The 21,747-nt window shown below is 48.1% G+C and overlaps 1 protein-coding gene across 1 annotated transcript; it reads left to right on the forward strand.

Annotated features, from left to right (window-relative positions):
- Positions 1,046 to 13,511, forward strand: YWHAH (tyrosine 3-monooxygenase/tryptophan 5-monooxygenase activation protein eta). Its single transcript, XM_001928076.4, has 2 exons — positions 1,046 to 1,454; positions 12,059 to 13,511. The coding sequence occupies exons 1-2, from the start codon at positions 1,368 to 1,370 to the stop codon at positions 12,710 to 12,712; spliced, it is 741 nt and encodes a 246-aa protein (XP_001928111.1). The 5' UTR covers positions 1,046 to 1,367; the 3' UTR covers positions 12,713 to 13,511.

Below are 21,747 nucleotides of genomic sequence, written 5' to 3' on the forward strand. Positions count from 1 at the left end.
CAGGGATCCAGTGCTAGATCCTTAAGCCACTGTACCAGGCTGGGGATTAAACCTGCATTCCAGCCCTCCCAAGATGACCTCATTGAGCCACAGAGAGAACTGAGTGTCCTACTCATTCTGCACCTACTCTTTCCCCCAGTGTTGAGCATGCAGTAGGTGCTCAATAAAATTCTCAGAGAACCTCAGGCCCCTTCTCCTGCACTGCCCTTCGCATGGTATACTAGGTCTGGTCATGCTTTAGTTATTGGGATTTTCCTCTCTTGTCCGAGGCCCAGCCCTGGGCCTGGCACCAGGGTTCCTCAGCGTGGAACGCCAGGACTGGCTCAGTGACCAGCGGGTCCACTCTCCTCTTTGCCACTTTACAGGCCAACAGTAACCTTGAGCAACTCACACTGGTCTGGCTTTGAAAAAAGAGGCCAGCTGTACCCACTGGCCTGAGTTGTGAGCATCAGATACGATCGTGCCTGGAAAGGCCTAGCACTGGGCCAGCTCCTAGCAGGTGTGTCACGAAGGTTATCCGCCTCAGCCGGGCCGGTCAGTCCCTCCTCCCGCGTAAAGGCACAGTCTGCACAAGGCCACTCCCTAGGGTGGAGGCGCAGTGAATGAATGTGTTGTGGGGTGGGGGTGGGGGGGACGTTAGGCGGGACCGACTCTAATCTGCCAGCGCAGACCCAAGTGCTGGGTGTGGCCCTGCGAAGCCGAACGGTTAGACTGGGCGGGGGCGGGTCCAGACCGCCCGTCGGGCATGCGGCCTCCTGGCTTCCCCAAGCGCTAGTTTTATTTGCTTTGGAGTCCCTTCTCAATCTAGTGCTCTAACATGGGTTCAGAAGCACCTTTCCGGGTGGGGCCGTGACAGTGCGCTGCCAGCGGAGCAGCCATCTCCCGGCCCCTTCCCCGATCTCTGCAGTCCCCACCCCAGCGGTCCCCTCTTCACCTCCACCTCTGCGGTGGTAAAATGCAGCACTCGCACGGCGCCTGCGCGGCTTTGGGGCGGGGCGGTGGTCGCAGCTATTTATAGTAGCTGACGTCACCTTGAAATAGACCGTTAGGGCCGGCCCGCCCTTCCCCCCTCCCACTTGCGCCGCTCCGCGCCGCCCGGCCCTGCCCCTCCCACTGCGCAGGCGTCCTCCCATCCGCCCATCCCCCCGCGTGACCGCCTGTCCTCTCTCGGCGGCGTCCGCGGTGCGAGCCACAGCGCGCGAGGCGAGCCAGCGAGAGGTCGATCGGTGCTGCCTGCTGCTTGTAGCCTAGGCGGGCCGGCGAGCCAGTGCGCGTGCGCGGCGGCGGCCTCCGCGGCGACCGGGAGCGGACGCGCGGGCTAGCAAGCGAGTGGAGCTGGGCGCGAGGCGAGGCCGAGCCATAGCGACATGGGGGACCGCGAACAGCTGCTGCAGCGGGCGCGGCTGGCCGAGCAGGCGGAGCGCTACGACGACATGGCCTCCGCCATGAAGGCGGTGAGCGCGCCGGACGCCCGGGCGGCCGGCCGGGGGCCCGACGCAGGGGAAGGGTGGGCAACCAGGCGGCTGCTCCCTCCAGGCCTGGGGCGACCCCGCCGCCCCGCTGGGCGCGGCCACCCGCCCGCACACCGCGCTTCCCGCGCCCGCCGCGCGCCCCGCCATTTCCTGCGGCCGGGCCCTGGTGGGGTTTCTAGGGAGGGGGTGCGGCGGTGACCCCGCGGGCGGGCCATCTGGTGGTCGGGGGTCGCCATATCCCAGCTCGGACCACAGGTGAGGGAGGGTGCCCGTGGGAAGGTGAGGGAGTCACATTTCTCCTTCTGGATATTTCTGTCGGGCTGGGGCACCCCCTCTTTTCTCCACACCCCAACTTGTAATAAAGAATCACCTAGTGAGTGGCGCCCTGTCTCTCATGGTTTCCGCTGCCACTACCTGCAGTCGGTGTAATTCCGATCCGTTTTTGCTCCGCTCGCTGGAATCGTTCTGGTTCCATCCTCCCACGCCCGGGGTCCGCATTGTGTGCGGAGACCCCCCCCCTCCCCCCCGCAAGCCGGCGGGAGGGTGGCGGGCGTGTGGCTCCTTCCAGGTTGGATGCGGCACCCATCTGCTTGGAGACTAAAACGGGTCGTGACTCCTGGGCGGGCCGAGCCCGTGTACCTTTGCCTTGCCGAGACCCTCAGAGACCTGTCTGCAGCTCGATTTCCGGGGAAGGAGCCTTTGCCGACCACACCCTGGCAAATGCCCTGGATTAGATACCACCTGCGTGCCTGAGACTTAGGGTTGTGGCGAACTCCTCGCTAACCTCGTCTCCGCGCATTATTTCACGTTTTCTCCAAATGAACATTACTTCCCTCTGCGTCAAGGTCACACGGGTATAGCCACAGCTGCGGCCACCAACCTGCCATGTTCACCCAGTGTTCCACCTCCTGAGACCTGAAAGGATCTCCTGGGGCCCCACCCTAGACCTAAAGACTCAGAAACCCTGGGGGTGGAGCTCAGCTGCACTTGAACCAGCCCTCAAGTGGCAAGTGTTAGTAGGTTTAAGTTCAGCAATTACTGCCCTGGATTCTTTTTTTTTTTTTTTTTTTTTAGACTGCCCTGGATTCTACAGCTCATTTGCCCTTTTTCGAGCCTTGGGAGGGGATTTCTTAGAGGAAAAAACCCACAAATACAGAGGCTTCCTAAAATGTCAGAGTCATATAAAAAGCTCCTTTTAAAGCTTTCAATAGTAATATGTGAAGTATGTTGTTGAGGTCAATATTTGGGCTTATCCAGGTAAGAAGTGTACTTGAAGAGTTATCTCTTCCATGTTGTCCTTGTCACACATTGAACCAGATGTTTGGAAACCACCACTGCTGCCGCCACCTCGCATTTGTTGATTCATTGGTGATCCCAGTTTGAGCCCTTGCTTGGTGTCATGGGCTAGGTGGGAGCTTTTCATCCAGAACAGGGATGATTTAGGTTTAGGACCTGATGTCTATGTAATTCTGGGGGTCTTATAAGAAAAACAAGTGTAAGATACAGTAATATAGCAAATTTTACAGAATCTGGACTTACTGTGTGAGTGCATTTCCTTGGAAGGGGTTCTAAGCTTAATCTTCAGAATAAAGCCACTTTTGTCCACCCAGCAAGTCACACTTAAGTATGACTTTTCCCCAGTAACTGAGTGCCACTGGGATTATACTGGTTGAGGCCGCTCTTTGGACATTTTAGTGAGGCCCTTACTTATCCTGGAGTGGGACTTGAAGGCCACAGTGTTAGGAGGCTTTTGGGGAATAAAGCAGGAATGGGGCTGGAATCAACGTTGATGCAGGTTAAGGGAAGATGACTGGAAGGTAGTTCTGGAGCTATAGGCAACTTGAAATGGGAAAGGAAGAATGCAGAGATCTAACCAGAATGAAACAGTTTGTGGAGAGAAAATAATTGATTTTCTGGTCTTTATAAGCAATCTTGAAAAAAACGCTTTCCTGCAGCTACCTACTTGTGTCCACAGATTTTTCTCTGAGATGTTAAGGTAGGATTTTGCAAACAGATGGTCCCTTTTGTGTATTGGGAATATGTAATATCTGCATCTGAAATGATTGATGGGTTGGATAAGCCATTAAATATTCAATCCAAACTCTGTTATCTCAGAATTTCGATAAACCATTTCCTCAAGGTACCTCCTATTAAATAATAAGAATTTGGGGGGTCACTTTGCCTGTTTCTCCTATTAAGGAAATTTTTTTCATCCTAATGGACTACATTTATTGGAAAGGACTTGACAGGGGTCAGTGGAAAACAGTTTCTCACATTTCTACCTGTTGTTTTTTGTATGTTAAATTCTTAATGTTATGGAGAAGACTCAGTCCCCATTTCATTAATATCATAGGCCTAAAGTATAGCTTTTGGAAAGAGAATTCTGGGTAACTCTTTGGGTTTATGTGGGTTTCTCAGGACAGGTAAGTAGACTGCTTGCTCTGCCACACCTGGGTGAGGGGATGTTCTGCTGCCACCACTCTGTGACCTTGAAGCTCACATCTCTTCTGATCCTCTGACATGTAAAACTAGTAATGTTGGTGTTACTGTCAAGTGAGTTTTCAGTCTTCATCCTTCTAACTTGTTTTCTGTTTCCTTTATAATTTAAATGTTACCTAATAACATTGCCTGCCTGTACTGGCTCATGTTCCTTATGCTGTCAGCGTCACCTGGAGGACCATGTCGGTAAGGTTTAAAAAAACCATGCAGGTTGGAAACAGTGGGTTGCCTCACATCCTTGAGAGCTGCAATTCCCTGCCTCACTCTATACTTCGAAGGGGCAAAAATGTTTTTGAAGTGAAGTAAAGGTGTGTCTTCAGGTTCTTATTTCATATTGAGGAGCTTACATAGAGTGGACTAGTGGAAAGAAACATTGTGAAACATTCTAGAACCCAATTCCTTTCTAGACCAGGTGTGGAATGACCTTATACACTTCATAACCTCTGTAAAATGGGTAGAGTATCATGAGAACTATGAGATAAATGTATAAAGTGGGATTAAAATGTTCATAACACTAAGTGACTTAAGGAAAGAGGTAAATAACCAGATTTCTAGTGAATATTCATGGATAGACATAATTCAGTCATGTCTCATTTCTTAGTCATCTTTTATATTAAGACGTGGTCGAGCTCCCTGGTAGCTCAGGATCGAGCATTGTCACTGCTGTGGTGTGAGTCACTGATGTGCGTGTGTTCAGTCCTTGGCCCAGGAACTTATACATGTCATGGGCAAGGCCAAGAGAAACCCCAAACTAAAACATGAGTGGTAATCATGAAGTTATAAACTGAAAATTATTTGGGATGTCATGGTGTATTTTACCATTGATACATAGTTGATTACAAAGTTGACAAAGGGAAAAATAATGTCTGAAGGACTTGAAGAATATCTGTAGAAATCTTAAATGCAGGAAACAAAGCTGCAGCTTAAGGAGATGGGTCAGAGGGGAAGAGGCTGTTACTCCAACAGCTGTGAGATTAGGGGAAGTGGAGAAATAAGCAGGTGGTTTGTAAGAAGAGAGCATGGCTTAGTGGCCCAGGGTGTGACCTACCCCATGTTGCAGATACTGAAACTAAGGTTGATTTTTGAGGTGTACCTGAATTGTGGTTAGTGTGACATCTGAAAGCCACATTGGTACTACTGTTTGAAATTTATGTTCGAGGCTCTGCATTATCCTTGCAATATTCTCAATTAAAAAGCACTTCCGGAGTTCCCATCGTGGCGCAGTGGTTAACGAATCCGTCTAGGAACCATGAGGTTGCGGGTTCGGTCCCTGGCCTTGCTCAGTGGGTTAAGGATCCGGCGTTGCCGTGAGCTGTGGTGTAGGTCGCAGACGTGGCTCGGATCCCGCGTTGCTGTGGCTCTGGTGTAGGCCGGCGGCTACAGCTCTGATTCAACCCCTAGCCTGGGAACCTCCATATGCCGCGGGAGCGGCCCAAGAAATAGCAAAAAGACCGAAAAAAAAAAAAAAAAGGCACTTCCATTGGTGAACAGTTTGCATAGCCTTGTTGCATGGAAGTGGGAGTTGTGGTCCCCATCTGGATTTGGGGTTCCTCAGTTGTCCCCAGAAAAGATCCCACAGTCAAGGACCCCACTACTCCTTTAAAGAAACCAAAAATGTATGTTCTTATTTTTGTTTGGAATTTAATATTAATAGTAGACTGCAGTGTCATACTTTTCCAGAAATATGGTTTGGGAGGGGAATACATATGTTTTCCATGTTACAAAGTTCATCAAGTTTATGAAGTTTATCATTTTACCTCTTAGGCACTCAGCAAATGTACCTTTTTTTTTTTTTTTGTCTTGCGTTTTCTAGGGCCGCTCCCATGGCATATGGAGGTTCCCAGGCTAGGGGTCTAATCAGAGATGTAGCCACCGGCCTACACCACAGCCACAGCAACGCGGGATCCGAGCTGCGTCTGCGACCTACACCACAGCTCACGGCAATGCCAGATCCTTAACCCACTGAGCAAGGCCAGGGATCGAACCTGCAACCTCATGGTTCCTAGTCAGATTCGTTAACCACTGCACCATGACGGGAACTCTGAGCAAATGTACCTTTTATTCCATGTTTACATTCTCATTTAATCTTGAGAACCACTCTGGATGGATCCTGTTATTAACTCCATTTTACAAATGAGATTTGAAGAGATTAATCTTCTGGAGGTCGAGTTGTAAAGTGAAGATTTGAACTCAAATTTAGAGCTCTGACTTTAACCACTGTGATAAATGCCCCCTGAGGCTAAGGCATTATATTTATTTCTCATATACTTTCTGGTTTATTAGCCAGTGTCATCATTGGTGACTAAGTTCCAAGCCATTAACATAAGTGGGCTTACTGAACAAATAATTCCCTCTATTAGATGAAAGTCGTTTTTGCCAAGTTTGATTAAAAACAGAATCTACCCACTTATGGCTCTTAGCAAAACTGGGGAGCAGGAAAGGTGAACTCATGCATCTGGACTGTGCTTGTTCTCTTGAAGACCAGGAGTTGAGTTTTTTTAGTTTAAGAAGCAAAGTATTAATTGAATTTGAGTTCCTACTATGAATTAAGTGCAGGACTGTATATACTTGTGGCCTTTAAGAGACTGTTTCTCCACGTTGCCTGTAGTGTATTTTGTAAAGCCTGGAGGCCCCCAAGTTTCAGTGTCTAGGTTGTTGGTAAGAGTTCCCCTAGTGTCCAGGTTGAGGTGCCTGTTTTCTGTCCCTCCTGCTCCTCATCTCTGCAGTGGCCTTCCGCTCTTTAGTGGTGGATGTTGGCACTTCCCTGTGATTGGAGCCTGGCATAGTTTCTGAAGCCTTCAGGCCTGGTGCCTTGAGGGACAGTAGCTGCAGTAAGGTCATTCAGGTGGGATTGTATTTAATGTGTGCCAGTCAGTGCCTGTGAAAATGTTCAGTTATGTCAGGAGCAGGACAAAGGTTGTTTGTTAACAATATAAGATTAGCGATTTTGACTGATATTAAACTTTTTTTTTTTTTTTTGTCTTTTCTAGGGCCACACCCGCAGCATATGGAGGTTCCCAGGCTAGGGGTCTAATTGGAGCTGTAGCTGCCAGCCTATGCCAGAGCCACAGCAACGCCAGATCCAAGCCGCGTCTGCGACCTACACCACAGCTCACGGCAATGCTGGATCCTTAACCCACTGGGGGAGGCCAGGGATCCAACCCGAGACCTCCTGGTTCCTAGTCAGATTTGTTAACCACTGAGCCACGTCGGGAACTCCTACCTGATTGTTCTTGAGGATTGTTTTTCTTCTGTTACAAGGTTTCATACCAAGCTCATTGGTAGCATGTGGATAACTAAAGTTTGGGATGGTTGCTGTGTTTAGCTGTGAAGGATAGGTGAGTTGTTAGGGAGCAGCTACAACCCCAGCTTTGGCAGTGGATCTGGCAGCTCAAGGGTGGGTTTTTTTGTTTGCTCAGTATTACTTTTGAGGTTGGATGTTTCCCAGATTGAAAACTTAAGTTTTCCCAAATAGTCCCTGTGCTATTTTTGGCAACAGGTCTATTTATACTCACAAACACATAGTTTATTGCCTTGTGAGTTAGTGGGAGGAGGCCCTTACGGATTTTTGAGTTAGGCAAATGGTGTCATAGGAAGAAAAATGCATTAGTAGCTGACCAGGTTATTAGTGAGGGCCAGGAATGCTGTGTGGTCCAGAGCAGAGAAGCTGGGTGAAGGGAGTTTTTGTGTCAGAGGCTGCATGGTGAGGACATGCAGCAGTAGAATGGCTGGCAGGGGGTCCAGTCCTCAAAAGAAATGAAGGGGAGAGCCTTTCTTCATGGGAAGGGTCCTCCAGTTGAAGGTTTTCAGGAAGCTTGTGAGTAGGATTACATGGGGTGGGCAGGAGAACAAGAACGCAGAGGAGTGTGGGTGGAGGTGGGGGAGCCCCTCAGAGCTGGTGCAGCCATGTGAAGACAGTGTCTGGAGTGGCTGCACCATGCACAGCTCCTGTGGTGGAAACGAGAATGTTGAGACACTGGAGGAGAAAGATTGAGAACCTTTGCCGAGGTCTCCTCCATTTGGAATATTCCATGTCTAGTCCTTATGTTCCTAATAGAAACCGTTTGGAAACTTGTGACTGTTGAGATGCACTAAATCATATAGAAGCTGCAGGTGATGTTCCACAGATTTAGTATCAGGATGCCCGGGACCAGTAGGGCTGCTCTCCTTTCCATTACACTGACGCCTTCTCAGTGTCTGCAGCTCTCTCTTTTTTGGGGGTTGGGGGTGGGTGGGGGGGTCTTTTTGCCTTTTTCTAGGGCTGCACACTCAGCATGTGGAGGTTCCCAGGCTAGGGGTCTAATCGGAGCTACAGCTGCCAGCCTACGCCAGAGCCACAGCAATGCCAGATCTGAACCTTGTCTGCGACCTACACCACAGCTCATGGCAACGCCGGATCCTTAACCCACTGAGTGAGGCCAGGGATCCAACCTGCAACCTCATGGTTCCTAGTCGGATTCGTTAACTGGGCCAGTACAGGAACTCCAGTGTCTGCTTCTCTTAGTGGCTGACCAGACTTCTCTTTACAACTCTTGGCTCCAGGATTTTGGAATTTGAAGCATGGGGGACTTGTGCTAACTAACATTAACGAAGGGCATTTGCGATAAGTATCACCGGTCAAGACTGGCGGTAAATCTGGTTTTAATAGCTGTCTGACCTCACTTCAGTCTATAATTTTCCAATCTGGGGAAGACTCCCAGTTTTCTTTAATTATCTGATCTAGTAATAAAACTGTCTTTATCCCGTAAGTTTCCCTTTGTTAACTGAGTTGTGACCCAGAATTATTAAAAGATACTCTATTTAAATGTATCCAGTTATTTCCTAGTTAGGCGCTGGCTGGGGATCTAAGAACAATGCTTGCTTAGCCATTAGTCACGCTCAGCTGATGCCGATAGTGATTCATTCCCGCTGGCAGGCAACCAGATGGTGGTTACGTAAACACCAGTGCTCCTAGTAATGATTTTCTTATGAAGGTGTCATCATAAATATCGCCCAGCCTTTTTGGGCAGTTGATTACTGATGGAGAAGGGGTACATGAATTTCTGAAACCCTCAGCTATCCTCATATTTCATTTATGTTAATAGTACTGACCCCATGCCTTCCCATATCTTTTATTGTTGCTGAACAAAGTGGAATCCTAGAATTTTAGAGCTGAAGTCCTTTGAGACTGTTTGTGCTGGTCCCCCTTGTTTTACTTCTGATGCCTAGAGAAGTTGTGTTCTTTGAAGGTCATACAGCAATCTTCAGGCTGAACTCCAGATGTCAGGAGTTCCTGTTGTGGAGCAATGGAAACAAATCTGACTAGTATCCATAAGGATGCCAGTTCGACCCCTGGCCTCGCTCAGTGAGTGAAGGATCTAGTGTTGCCTCTAGCTGTGGTGTAGGTCACAGACATGGCTTGGATCCCGTGTTACTATGCCTGTGGTATAGGCCATCAGCTGTAGCCCTCATTTGACCTCTAGTCTGGGAGCTTCCATATGCTCCAGGGGCAGCCCTAAACACCCCCCCCCAAAAAAAACATTAAATAAACTCCAGCTGTCTTGAGATTTTTTTTTTTTTAGTAATGATACTGTCCCTTGTACATTCTGTGTGATACATAAATATTTCGGGTATTCACTTAATTTTAATGATCTACTCTGGGGACATACCTTGGTGTGTCCTTGCAGTAGTCCAACCAAAACAGCTTTATTGGCCACAGGATGAAATATATAGTGGCTCCTTCTGGGTATCATTTGCATTTTACTGGAAGATCTAGGGAGCTTTCCCAATTCTGTTTTTGCTTCATGTTTTATTGAATATTGCCCTAGAAAAGTGTCATTCTAAAGAATTCAAGCATTCTGAGGTTTGTCACAGGATTTGAGATAGAATTTTGATTAATAAGAGGTGCTTCCTTAAAAGGCCAAATTATCAAAAAAAATCTACAAAGTCTCTTTATATTTTTAGTAAACACATGTGAGTATGTGAGTGTCTAAAGGCACTCCCTAGAGGAGAAAGCTAGTGTGGTTAGAGGTCTTGAAGGGAATCTGGATTGTGGATTAGCAGAGAGAAGGACTGCCCCAGACTGGACAGGTGAGAGAGCTGTATGGAGACCATTCCCATCTATATGTTGGGGAATGAGGAACCCGGCCTGCAGGCAGCCCTCCTGTGAAATGTCAGGGGCTGCTGTAGTCAAAGACACAGTGAAGAAAGAAGTGGGGTTGGGTTAATGGACTGGGCGAAGGGGGAGGGACTATCCCTGGCTCAGGATTTGCAGCAGAAGAGTAAGCATACTGGGGACAGAGAAGGAAATTAGAAGAGGGAGCTGGTATTTTTATTTTGTCAGGGATTCGTTGAGGGGAGTGGTGATTGACAATTGTTTGTTTTACTTTTTAAGAACTTGGCACACATTTTCTAATTTTACACATAGTAATGATTACATTTGTTGCTTATGTTCTTGAACTAATTTTTCAAATCTACCATCTTTTTAAATGTTTTTTTAAAGTGCTCTTCTTTCTTTTTCTTTTTTTAAATGAAAGATCTTTCTTAGTAGGTCATATACCTAACGAATCTGCCCACTCTGTAGAAGATGCCGGCCATTTTAGCAAGTTAGCGTCTTTGCTGGGGCCCAGACTGAGGTTTTTCTGTATTAGCTTCCTGGGACTGCCAGTAAAAGCCACCAAGGAGTTCCTGTCGTGGCACAGCGGAAACGAATCCAACTAGGAACCAAGAGGTTGCGGGTTCGATCCCTGGCCTCGCTCAGTGGGTTAAGGATCCAGCGTTGCCATAAGCTGTGGTGTAGGTCGCAGACGAGGCTCGGATCCTGCATTGCTGTGGCTCTGGCGTAGGCCGGCAGCTATAGCTCCGACTGGACCCCTAGCCTGGGAACCTCCATGTACCGTGGGTGAGGACCTAAAAAGACCAAAAAAACAAAAAACAAAAAAAAAAAAAACCCACCACAGACTGAATGGCTTCAAATGAGAGAAGTGTGTCTTATAGCTAACAGTTTGGAAGGCTTGAATCTGAGGTCCAGGAGTTGGCAGGGCTGTGCTCCTCTGAAGGCTTGAGGGAAAATCCTTTCCTGCCTTGCCTCACTTGTGGCTCCTGGATCCTTGTAGTTTGCTGGCTGTTGTAGACACATCATTCCAAAGTTTGCCTTCATCATTGCATGGGAGTGGCTTCTTCTCCAAATCTGTCTTTCCTTGTAAGGACACTAGTCATTGGATTTAGGAACCACCCTAATGTAGTATGATTTCATCTTGATTATATTTGCAAAGACCCTGTTTCCAAATAAGGTCACGCTCATGGGTACCAGGGGTGAGGACTTCAACATAACTTTTTGGTGGCACAGTTCAATAATACAACAAAGTTCAATGCTCCTTCTGCTTACCATAGAGCTGGCCTGCTTGCAGTTGGCATCATGGAGAACTCGTGAAATTTAGCATTTCCACTCAAAATAATTGGTGGTTCCATCCTTGAAGGGCAGTCACAGTTTCCTGTCAAGTAGGTCAGAGTAAAGCTTGCTCCTGAATAGCTGTTCTTTCAGCAGAGGTTGGGGATGATGTTCTGTCATTGATGCATACATTTTGGGTTGGGGAGGGCTGGGTATACCAGTGGAGATCCATTGTAGCCAAACTCTGGTCACTAAATCTGTGTGGTGTTTGACTCATCTTGGAAGCTCTCATCTATTAAGTATTTGATAGAGGTGTGACTGTTTTTTTCTAGAATATAAAACTGGAGGTAGAGTCTAGAACAGACTTCTAATCTGTAATCATCTTTGAACATTTGACAAAGGAATTGTATGATTTGAGTGTGAGACTGTCTTATGCAGAATGGCTGAACCTTGGGCTTTCCTCTAACTGTTTTGTGTCACCACCTTGCAGCACCTCAGAAGGCCTGAATTAATCCTTATCACTCAACATTTTGAATTGATACTTACCTCTACTGTTAGACTGCAGTCTTCCTTTCAGATAGAATTCTTGTGTAGTTTTCTCAAGTGGCTTGTCCATAATCCTGTTTTTGATGAGGGTTGTTGATTCGGTTGAAGGGAAGATTTCTCTCCAGGGCTTCTGGACTTGGGTCTCAGTGTGTTTCTTTTCCGGATGTTGCAGGTGACAGAGCTCAATGAACCTCTCTCCAATGAGGACCGAAACCTCCTCTCTGTGGCCTACAAGAATGTGGTCGGTGCCCGGCGGTCTTCCTGGAGGGTCATCAGCAGCATTGAGCAGAAAACCATGGCCGACGGGAACGAGAAGAAGTTGGAGAAGGTTAAGGCTTACCGGGAGAAGATAGAGAAGGAGCTGGAGACGGTGTGCAATGATGTGCTGGCTTTGCTAGACAAGTTCCTCATCAAGAACTGCAATGATTTCCAGTACGAGAGCAAGGTCTTCTACCTGAAGATGAAGGGCGATTACTACCGCTACCTGGCCGAGGTGGCTTCTGGGGAGAAGAAAAACAGCGTGGTTGAAGCTTCAGAGGCTGCCTACAAGGAAGCCTTTGAAATTAGCAAAGAGCACATGCAGCCGACACACCCCATCCGGCTGGGCCTGGCCCTCAACTTCTCCGTGTTCTACTATGAGATCCAGAACGCACCGGAGCAGGCCTGTCTCTTAGCCAAACAGGCCTTTGACGACGCCATAGCCGAGCTGGACACACTAAATGAGGATTCCTATAAGGACTCCACGCTCATCATGCAGCTGCTGCGAGATAACCTCACCCTCTGGACCAGCGACCAGCAGGACGAAGAAGCCGGAGAAGGCAACTGAGGCTCCCTGACCTGCCCCGCCCCCGCCCCATCACCACCGGTCCTTCCTCGCCACAGTCACTCAGTATCCAGTGCTAAACCTATGTGTATGACAGCACAGCTACTCAGATCTGCTCTCCGCCCCTGGGAAGCAGTTCCAGATAAATTTATGGGCATTGCTGGACTGATGATTGCTTTGAGACCACGGGAGCTCCCTTTTCGAATTGAGCAGACAGGTGCGTTCTGAAGGAGGCATTTCACCATGCCTGCAGTCTAGGTGAATTGCAGGTAAAAGCAGTGGGGAAGTTAGAAACTAGAAAGGAGACTCAGCCTTTAACAGGCCACAGTTGGTATTTAAATGGTCCATTTAAAACAAGCTGATAGTGTTTTGTTAAGCAGTACATCTGTGCATGCAAAAATGAATTCGCCCCTCCCACCTCTTTCTTCAGCTAATGGAAAACTTAGGGGAAGCTGAGATGAAGAGACCACTTGCTCCTTTCCATCCGCTTGGTAATAAACTGTTTAATGTGAGGTTTCAGTAGCGCCTTGTTTTGCCTCTTTAAATTATGACGTGCACAACCTTCTTTTCAATGCAATGCATCTAAAGTTTTGATACCTGTACCTTTTTTTTTTTTTGGTTGCGATTGTTTAAGAATCATGGATTTATTTTTTGTAACTCTTTGGCTGTTGTCCTTGTGTATCCTGACAGCACCATGTGTGTCAGCCCATGTCAATCAAGATGGGTAATTATGAAATGCCAGACTTCTAAATTAAATGTTTTGGAATTCAGTGGGTAAATAAATGCTGCTTTGGGGATATTACCTCTGTGTGTGCTCTTCCTTTTTCCCCGCTCTCAAGGAGCTATGCCTGGCTAACCACTTTGAATCCTGCTTTGATATCTTAAACTCTGAAGCGTTTTGAGAATAGTGTTCATGCCCCCAATTCTATCACGCATTTTCCAGTATACATGTAAGAGCCATTAATTTTAAATAGTGTTCTGTGAACTCAGCCAACATAACCTCTCTGATCCCATCTTTCTGTTGCTGGTGTTTATAGGTGAGCCAAGCAGACCCAAATGCTGCCTTCCAAGGTACAGCACTTCTAGAAGGTGGATCCCTGTATGACTTGAGAGGTGTAGCCCCATCCATCCTACTGGAACATTGATTCCTATTTAGCACTCAAGAGTAGGTACATGTCCTCAGTAATGTCCTTTCTTCCCTAGATGGAATTAAATGCTTATTAGGGACACAACTTGGATCCTGAAATAAATTTTAGTAATCATTATCAAGAAAGCTTCGAGTATTTTTTAAAATGGGACAACAGACCTCCCTCTAAGTTTAAGAAAGAAAGGCCTGGCCTCTTGAGCACTCTCCCTGTATACCTCTACCCCAGGCTGCTCTTGAGATACCAGCTGGACTCTTCTGTTGCTGGGTGGCGTGGACTCCAGCCTCTCACAATTTCTGTCACCTCTAGCATAGTGTGGGGGTTGAATGTGTTTTCAACATTTGGTTCAATTACACAAAGGTACTAAACACCATATTCTTTTTCTTTTCTTTTTTTTTTTTTTGTCTTTTTAGGGCCGCACCCATGACATATGAAGGTTCCCAGGCTAGGGGTCCATTTGGAGCTGTAGCTGCTGGCCTATGCAAGAACCATAGCAACACCAGATCCGAGCCGCGTCTGCGACCTACACCACAGCTCACAGCAATGCCAAATCCTCAACCTACTGATCGAAGTCAGGGATTGAACGAGCGTCCTAATGGATACTAGTCGGATTTCTTACTGCTGAGCCACAATGGGAACTCCCTAAGCACCATATTCTTGACTGAAGCTTAACAGGACCAGTGAAAATGGCCATGACCTGGTCTCTGTCCTTGAACCTACATTGTGGACAAGCATGGTCATTTAACCTATTTTTTCATCCTGAAGTAGAGCTATGACCCACATGCTAGTAGTCCTCAGGAAGCCTATTTCAAGTTGACCTGATTGCTAACAAAGATCTTTACTGAGCTTTGCTTCAATTAGTAGGTCAGGTATTTTCAAGCTACAAGCTTTATGTGGCTAAAGCTCTCAGCTTTGATAAATATATGTAGACATTAAAACTTCTTATATTTGGAACTTCCTATATTTGGAATGTCCTTCACAGGAAGGGCTTTAGAAAAAGCACTCACATTTTCACTTCACAACTGTCTTGTGTGAAAGGTTCTGTCCCCACTTTCCAGATGAGGAAATCAAGGTGCAGAAGTGGTAGACTGGAATCACTGGGGCCACAGAGGATGGCCTCTGCCCACGAACTCTTTTTTTTGTTTGTTTTTTTTTTTTTTTTGTTTTTTTGTTTTTTGCTATTTCTTGGGCCGCTCCTGCGGCATATGGAGGTTCCCAGGCTAGGGGTCCAATCGGAGCTGTAGCCACCGGCCTACGCCAGAACCACAGCAACGCGAGATCCGAGCCGCGTCTGCAACCTACACCACAGCTCACGGCAACGCCAGATCCTTAACCCACTGAGCAAGTGCAGGGACCGAACCCGCAACCTCATGGTTCCTAGTCGGATTCGTTAACCACTGCGCCACGACGGGAACTCCACGAACTCTTAATTCAATCCTAACTGCCCCCTGGGGGGTTCCAGGTGGCTGACAACCTTTGAGGCTAAGGTCCCTCATTTTTTTTGTTTTGCTTTTTAGGGCCATACCCGAGGCATATGGAAGTTCCCAGGCTATGGGTTGAATTGGAGCTAGATCTTCGGGCCTATACCGCAGCTAGATCAATTCAGGATCTGAGCCTTATCTGTGATATATACCACAACTCAAAGCAGTGCCGGATCCCCGACCTGCTGAGCAAGGCCAAGGATAGAACCCACATCCTCATGGATACTAGGTGGATTTGTTTCTGCTGTGCCATAACAGGAATTCCCAGCTTCCTCATTTTTTAATAGGATTTGAAATACAATAAAGTAGCCTTTGTGAGGCATCCCTGGGTCCCGGGTGGGTGTGGAGAAGCATGGACACATAATTCCACTTAGCCCCGTAAGTGATACACGGGGTTCTCTGAGAGGACCTGAAATTACACCTGTAAAGCTGAAGACTTCTCAACCATGTATCTCAAAGCTTTCCTTCCAGTTCTATATATGTTGATGTTTTAAAATGTATTAAGATCAATTTCTGAAATGAGATGGGGTCATCTCAGTGTTACTGCAAGGGAAACAAGAACAGAGAAATGAAATTCCTTTCTCAGCATCACACTGTGAAGTTAGTGACAACCTAGGCGAGCATCCATATCCCCTAAATGGTTCTTTTCACTGGGCCACGGTCCTAGGATTAAGACTGGAAAATGGATGTGACACATCCCATTCTGGGGATGCTTTCAGTGCTTTTAATATTTTCACTTAGAGTTGAATGAATTATACTTGGAAAGGGATATTTAGATGTATTGATGCTGATGCTCAGATTTTCAATAACTCCTCAAACCCTACTCAAAGGTCCATTTGTTTGAGTTGGAGGACAGGGTATGATGCTTGATAATGGAGCTTTTGTCGGGTAAATACTTGGCCATCTGTACTCTCCTGGGATTGGGGAGCCCAGGATGCCTCTGGGTTCTATAGAACAGGCTGCGTTCTGCTGTCAGGGCCTGCCATTCAGAGGCCGAGAAGCCCCTCCAACTGTGGGGCAGGCATGAGCACTGAATCACTGCTGAGTGGACTTAACATATTTCATTACAAAACCTTGCAGTTAGGCTGATGAAAATAACTGTGAAAATAACACCTTTTGTGTTCTGGGCACTCTTAGGTGCATGGTCTCTGAGTCTTTTCAGTGACCCTGGAAAGTAGGAATGAATTTTTTTTTTTTTTTTTTTTTATGTCTTTTTAGGGACGCACCTGCAGCACACGGAAGTTTCCAGACTAGGGGTTGAACAAGCTGTAGCCGCTGGCCTACTCCATAGTCACAGCAACACCAGATCGGAGCCATGTCTGTAAACTACACCACAGCTCACAGCAACGCCAGATCCTTAACCCACTGAGTGAGGCCAGGGATCAAACCCGCAACCTCATGGTTCCTAGTCAGATTCCTTTCCACTGAGCCACGACGGGAACTCCCTGAAAATATTTTTAACAGATGAGAAAATGAGGTATCATGTGGTATGAGATACATAGCTGGTAAGAGATAACATGGAGATAAAACTGGGCCAGTCCTACCTCAAGGTTTTTCCCATCACACCATGGAGAAAAGGAGTTCTAGAAAAGTTATAAAAATAGCTAGCCCCTCTGCTTCTCTGGTCTCTGTCCTTTCCAATCTCTGATCCTACCCAAATCACATCATTTCTTCAAGGTCTATTGAAGGCGTCTATTTATGAAACCTCTGATCTGATTGAAGCCTCCCACCCGATGGTTGTGGGTCAGTCTTTACGTTATCATTCCAAGTTATCCAGCACCTCTCTCTTCCACCTTCACTGGACCATGGGCCCCTATGGCACCAAGCAAAGCAAAAGGGTGAGTGAACTAAAGACACAGGAATCCACTGGCAAGTTCATTTTCCCAAAGTCCAGCTCCTATGCTGTTCTGAATGGCAGAGGCTGTACCAGGAAGGAGAGGGAAAATGACATTTGCCAATTGCCTTTTGAGGGTGACTCAGCGGTCACCTGCAAAGTGGGCTTTACATGCATTTTAATTCAAAGCTAACATTCCTGTGATCTAGGCTGAGCCCCAATAGAGAGGCTCTGAGAGGAAAAGTTACTTTCACGTGGTCACACAGCTGGAAGTAGCAGAGAGTGTGGGACTCCAAGGCCCTTGTTCTTGTCATGAACATGTCACCTTCAGGCAGAGGCTGAAAGCCTGACAGTCCAGGTCTCCCTCAATGGGACTTCTTCCTTCCTCCAGCCCACTTCTCTGTTACCTCTTTTTACATTTGCCTCTTCAGTCACCTCAGTCTTTTTTATTTGCTGCCCCACCCCACCCTCAGGCATATCCAGTGACATGGACCTTGATGCTTTTCCCCAACAATGCTTGGAGCTCCTTTTACCACCAGAAGGGGAGGTGTCTGTAGGGCAACACCTACAGGATGACTTAAGAGGTGGACCAAAGCATCACCAACTGATTTCTTGTTTTGTTTTGTTTTTAGGCCCTACCTACGACATACAGAAGTTCCCAGGTTGGGGGTCGAATGGGAGCTGCAGCTGCCGGCCTACACCACAGCCATGGCAATGCCAGATCCTTAACCCACTAAACGTGGCCAGGGATTGAACCCTCATCCTTATGGATACTAGTCGGCTTCTTAAGCCACTGAACCATAACAGAAACTCCAAGCATCACTGATTGAAATCTCTTCCCTGTTGCAAGACATGTTTCCTTGAAAACTCCATCTTGTCCTTCTTTACTTTATCCCATCTTCCTTCTTGGAAAAACAGTCACAGTGCTGGTAAATGACTTAAGCTTAAGAGCAAAGACCTAAAGGCATAAGTGACTTAAGCTTAAGAACTGTTATGTGCCTAGAGGTCAGAGTAAGAGCTTAACCCTTTACCACCTAAGTGGCTTTTTAAATAGTAAAAGAACTTATATAATAGTAAACCCTGTATGATCCACCCATAGCCACTCCTCACTTGATCTCACAATAAAAGCAGTGTGGTTTCTTGAGGCAGGGCTCTTGGTCCCTGAGATCTGGAGTTCCCGGCGCTCTTGGTCCCTGAGACCTTGAGTCCCGCGCTCTTGGTCCCTGAGACCTTGAGTCCCTGGCTCCCACCTTTACTTAAGATAAATGTCTCTGTGTCTTGTTTTATGTTAACTATTTTTCCCTAAGTTCCACAGCACCCGTTCTTCAGCCCCATCCTGCTGAGCTGGCCCCGGCACTCCCCAGCTGGACCCAACTCATTCAGCCTCTCTCTCACTTTGGCTCAGGTCATTACTCTTTCTTCTGGAATGGTTTTCTGCTCTGGGCCTATTCAAGTTCTATCTAGGAAACCCTACCTTCCTGCCAGCTGCTGTGAGCCCCTCTCTGGGCTCCTGTACTGTTGGTCTAAACCACATGATGACATTTATCTCCCATCTTCAGTCAACAAACAAGTTGAGCTCCTACTGTGTGGCATGCTCTGTGCAGGGTGCTGGGAGTGGACACCTTGGTGAGTTACCTGTCTGGGGGGGCTAACACCAATGGGGGATACAATAAAAATACAGAACAATACAGTAACTTTGAAAATGTTATTCAGGTTCTTCTCAGGGCCCAGCCCACAATAAGAATTTACTGAATTCATGAATAAATGACTGCTCTCAGGCCAGAATTTTGAAAAAAGAAATGACCGAAAGGAATCCTTCATTTCCACATCCAAACCCACGAATGAGCCACAGAAGAAATCATGGTCATGAGGCCTTGGGGTTGGTTTTAACATCACCCGTAAACTGGCAGTGTGACTTTGAGCATGTCCTGACCTCTCAGCAGCCTCTAAAAACAAGGCAGATGCTTGGGGTTATCTCTGGGGGACTTTCCATTTCAGAGATTCTGTGGTTCTGTGTTATTTTCGACTGCTCTGGGATGGCTCCCATCCTCTTCCTGGCCTTCTTCCTGCTCTCCCCCCTCCCTTTTCCTTCCGCCCTTCACATTTGTCCCTTCTGCATCCGCCCTCCACCCCCTTCACTTTCCTGACCACCCCCTAGTTCCAGCAAGAGGGTTTCCATGGTAATCATCTCCTGGAAGTGACATCACTCATCTCCTAGGCAACTGTTTCTAGGGCAGTGACATCATTTGATCACCATGGCAATGCTCCAGGAGGACAGTTCTGCAGTAAAATGGGCAAATAGAATTCTTAGGTATTTCTGGGGCCTTGAGGGCAGTATAGGGAGAATATTAGAAAAAGGTCTCAAGAACAAGAGGAAAAAGCTTTGGGCTTGTAAGGGAAAAGTGGGAAACCAACTTGGAGCAGTAATGAACAGATGTTCTGGGGTGAACCCCTTCTTTCCGATAACTAGGCTGACCATTTAATATGTCACCAAATTGGGACACTTGAGAGTGAATGAAGGCATCCCTATTACTATTCCAGATGACAAGTGAAAACTGGGCCTCCCTAAGCAAACCAGGGCATGCGGTCCCCACCCACAGCCAGGCAGGTGCTGAACCTCACTCCTTCTCCTGTGGCTCATCCCATAAGCATGGACTCTGCTCTTCCATGTGCAGGCACCAGAGATGCCACAGTGACAGAACTAGCTCAGGTCCTGGCCTAATGGAGCTCACAGTCAAATGTGTACGTGTGTGTGTGCTTGTGGTGGGATTGAGGTAATCCCTCAATCATCTGATGACTGCTGTGGTGCAGTCCGAGTGCAGGGTTCAGAAGGGAAGGCACAGAGAGCCAGGGGTGTGTTTAACCAAAGTACCCGAAGCAGCCTGGGCAGGAGGGTGTTAGTAGGGGGTGGTGGTGTAGTGTGGGGAGAAGTCTGGTTGGCAGAGGGAATAGCATCTGCAAAGGGAGTATGCAGAACACCGGGAAACCAGGAACTGAAGGGAGGCTGGTGGCCAGTTGCAGAGCAGGAGGGAGACTGTGGGAAATGAGCATGGAGAGGTGGTGGGGACCAGGCCTCCCCTGGCCTCAGAGGCCAGAGCACTGGGCAGCCCCATGGAAGTGTTTATAGCAATGGGAGACATGATCCTGTTTGCATCTTAACCACCCCTTCAGGCTGCTATGTGGGGCAGAGTGGAGAGCAGTCTGCCCAGGAGGGATATTTGGGGCAGGGAGCTGGGTTTGGGTTGTGACTGTGAGATGGATGATGAGTCCATATATGTGCATATATTTGGGAGGCAGAGCTGGCAGGATTTGCTGGAGGACTAGACACGGGGTGAAGGTCAGGAAGGGTGACACCTGGGATGGCTTGGGGGCCTTGGGATGGGGAGTGATGTCTCTGCAGGGCTGGGATTAAGGTAAGCCAGAGAAGAGCCCAGGGTGGGACAATTCAGGAGGTGCCCAGGCAGGGGCCGGGGCAGCCTTTAAAATGAGCGGCTCCTTTATGCTGCGTCCTGGGAGAAGCAGGCTTCAGTATGGTTTGGTTTTAGGGGGTGGGAGGCCATGTCTGCTGAGCAGTAAATGACCATCTCTGTCTATGACATGGGCCTTCACTTTCACCAACCATGTAACCAAAGTGGGGAGAACAGGCTGCAGGCCTGAGGCCTATGCCAGCGCTGCTTCACTGTCCCCACAGGGCCCTGTGTGGGAGTTCCTCACTGGCCCATCTCACAGATGGGGAAACTGAGGCTCCGATAGGTTCCAGAACTTGCTGAAGGCCTCACTGTCACAAGTGGCTACACAAGGCCTCAGACTCAGGCGGGCTGACTTGAGCCCATCCCCTTCCCCCCAGACCATGTTCCACAGCCTCTCCAGTTTCCTGGTGGAAGAAGGAGGGAAGGAAATGAAGTAAAGTGCCTTCAGGCTGGCCACACCCTTCATCTTCACCACTGCTACCTGTGCTGAAGCGAGAACAGAGGGTCTGTGAAGGAATGAGATCCCTCGGCTCCACAGTGTCTCACCATTGAGGCCCCGTTCTTTTCACCACACGTGTTCTCAGATGAACTTGTGGGTCCCACCTGGGGCTGTTCTTCCCAGGAAGAAGAAGCTCTGTGCCTCAGCATCCCCCTCTGTAAGGTGGGGATAATGACAGTAGGAATTCCTGCCCCATGGGTTTGTGCTGAGGCTGAATGAAGTCAGTAAAGCGCTCGGCACGGCGCTTCAGTGTAGACTGGGGTTGAGGGATGTTAGTGGCTGCTGGGATTAGGGCAGGAGGGCAGAAGTGTAGGTGTCTGCGTGACACACGGCTCGTGGGATGGAGGCAGGAGAGGCAGGGGCAGGGACACGAGGACCGGCTGGTGTCTGAGGGAGAAGCCTCCTTCTCACCAGCTGGCTCCTGGGGAGATAGCATGGTTTGTACCCCTCCTTCCAATCCTGTGCCTGCTGCAGGGGGAGGAGGATCAGCCTGGCCTCCCTTGGGAAAAGAGGATTACAGAAAAAGTAGGTCATATCCATGAGGTTGCAGCCTGGGGGCAGGGGTGGTGAAAAGGAGTAAGAGGCCTGCACTGGGGCCCTCCTACCTCC

This window comes from Sus scrofa, chromosome 14 (genome assembly GCF_000003025.6).
Source record: "Sus scrofa isolate TJ Tabasco breed Duroc chromosome 14, Sscrofa11.1, whole genome shotgun sequence".
NCBI lineage: Eukaryota > Metazoa > Chordata > Mammalia > Artiodactyla > Suidae > Sus > Sus scrofa.

Excerpts from the sequence above, each read along its gene's own strand:
- YWHAH (XM_001928076.4), top strand. The coding sequence starts at position 1,368 with ATGGGGGACCGCGAACAGCTGCTGCAGCGGGCGCGGCTGGCCGAGCAG. Across the intron at positions 1,455-12,058 it reads TGGCCTCCGCCATGAAGGCG|GTGACAGAGCTCAATGAACC; the intron begins GTGAGCGCGCCG and ends CGGATGTTGCAG.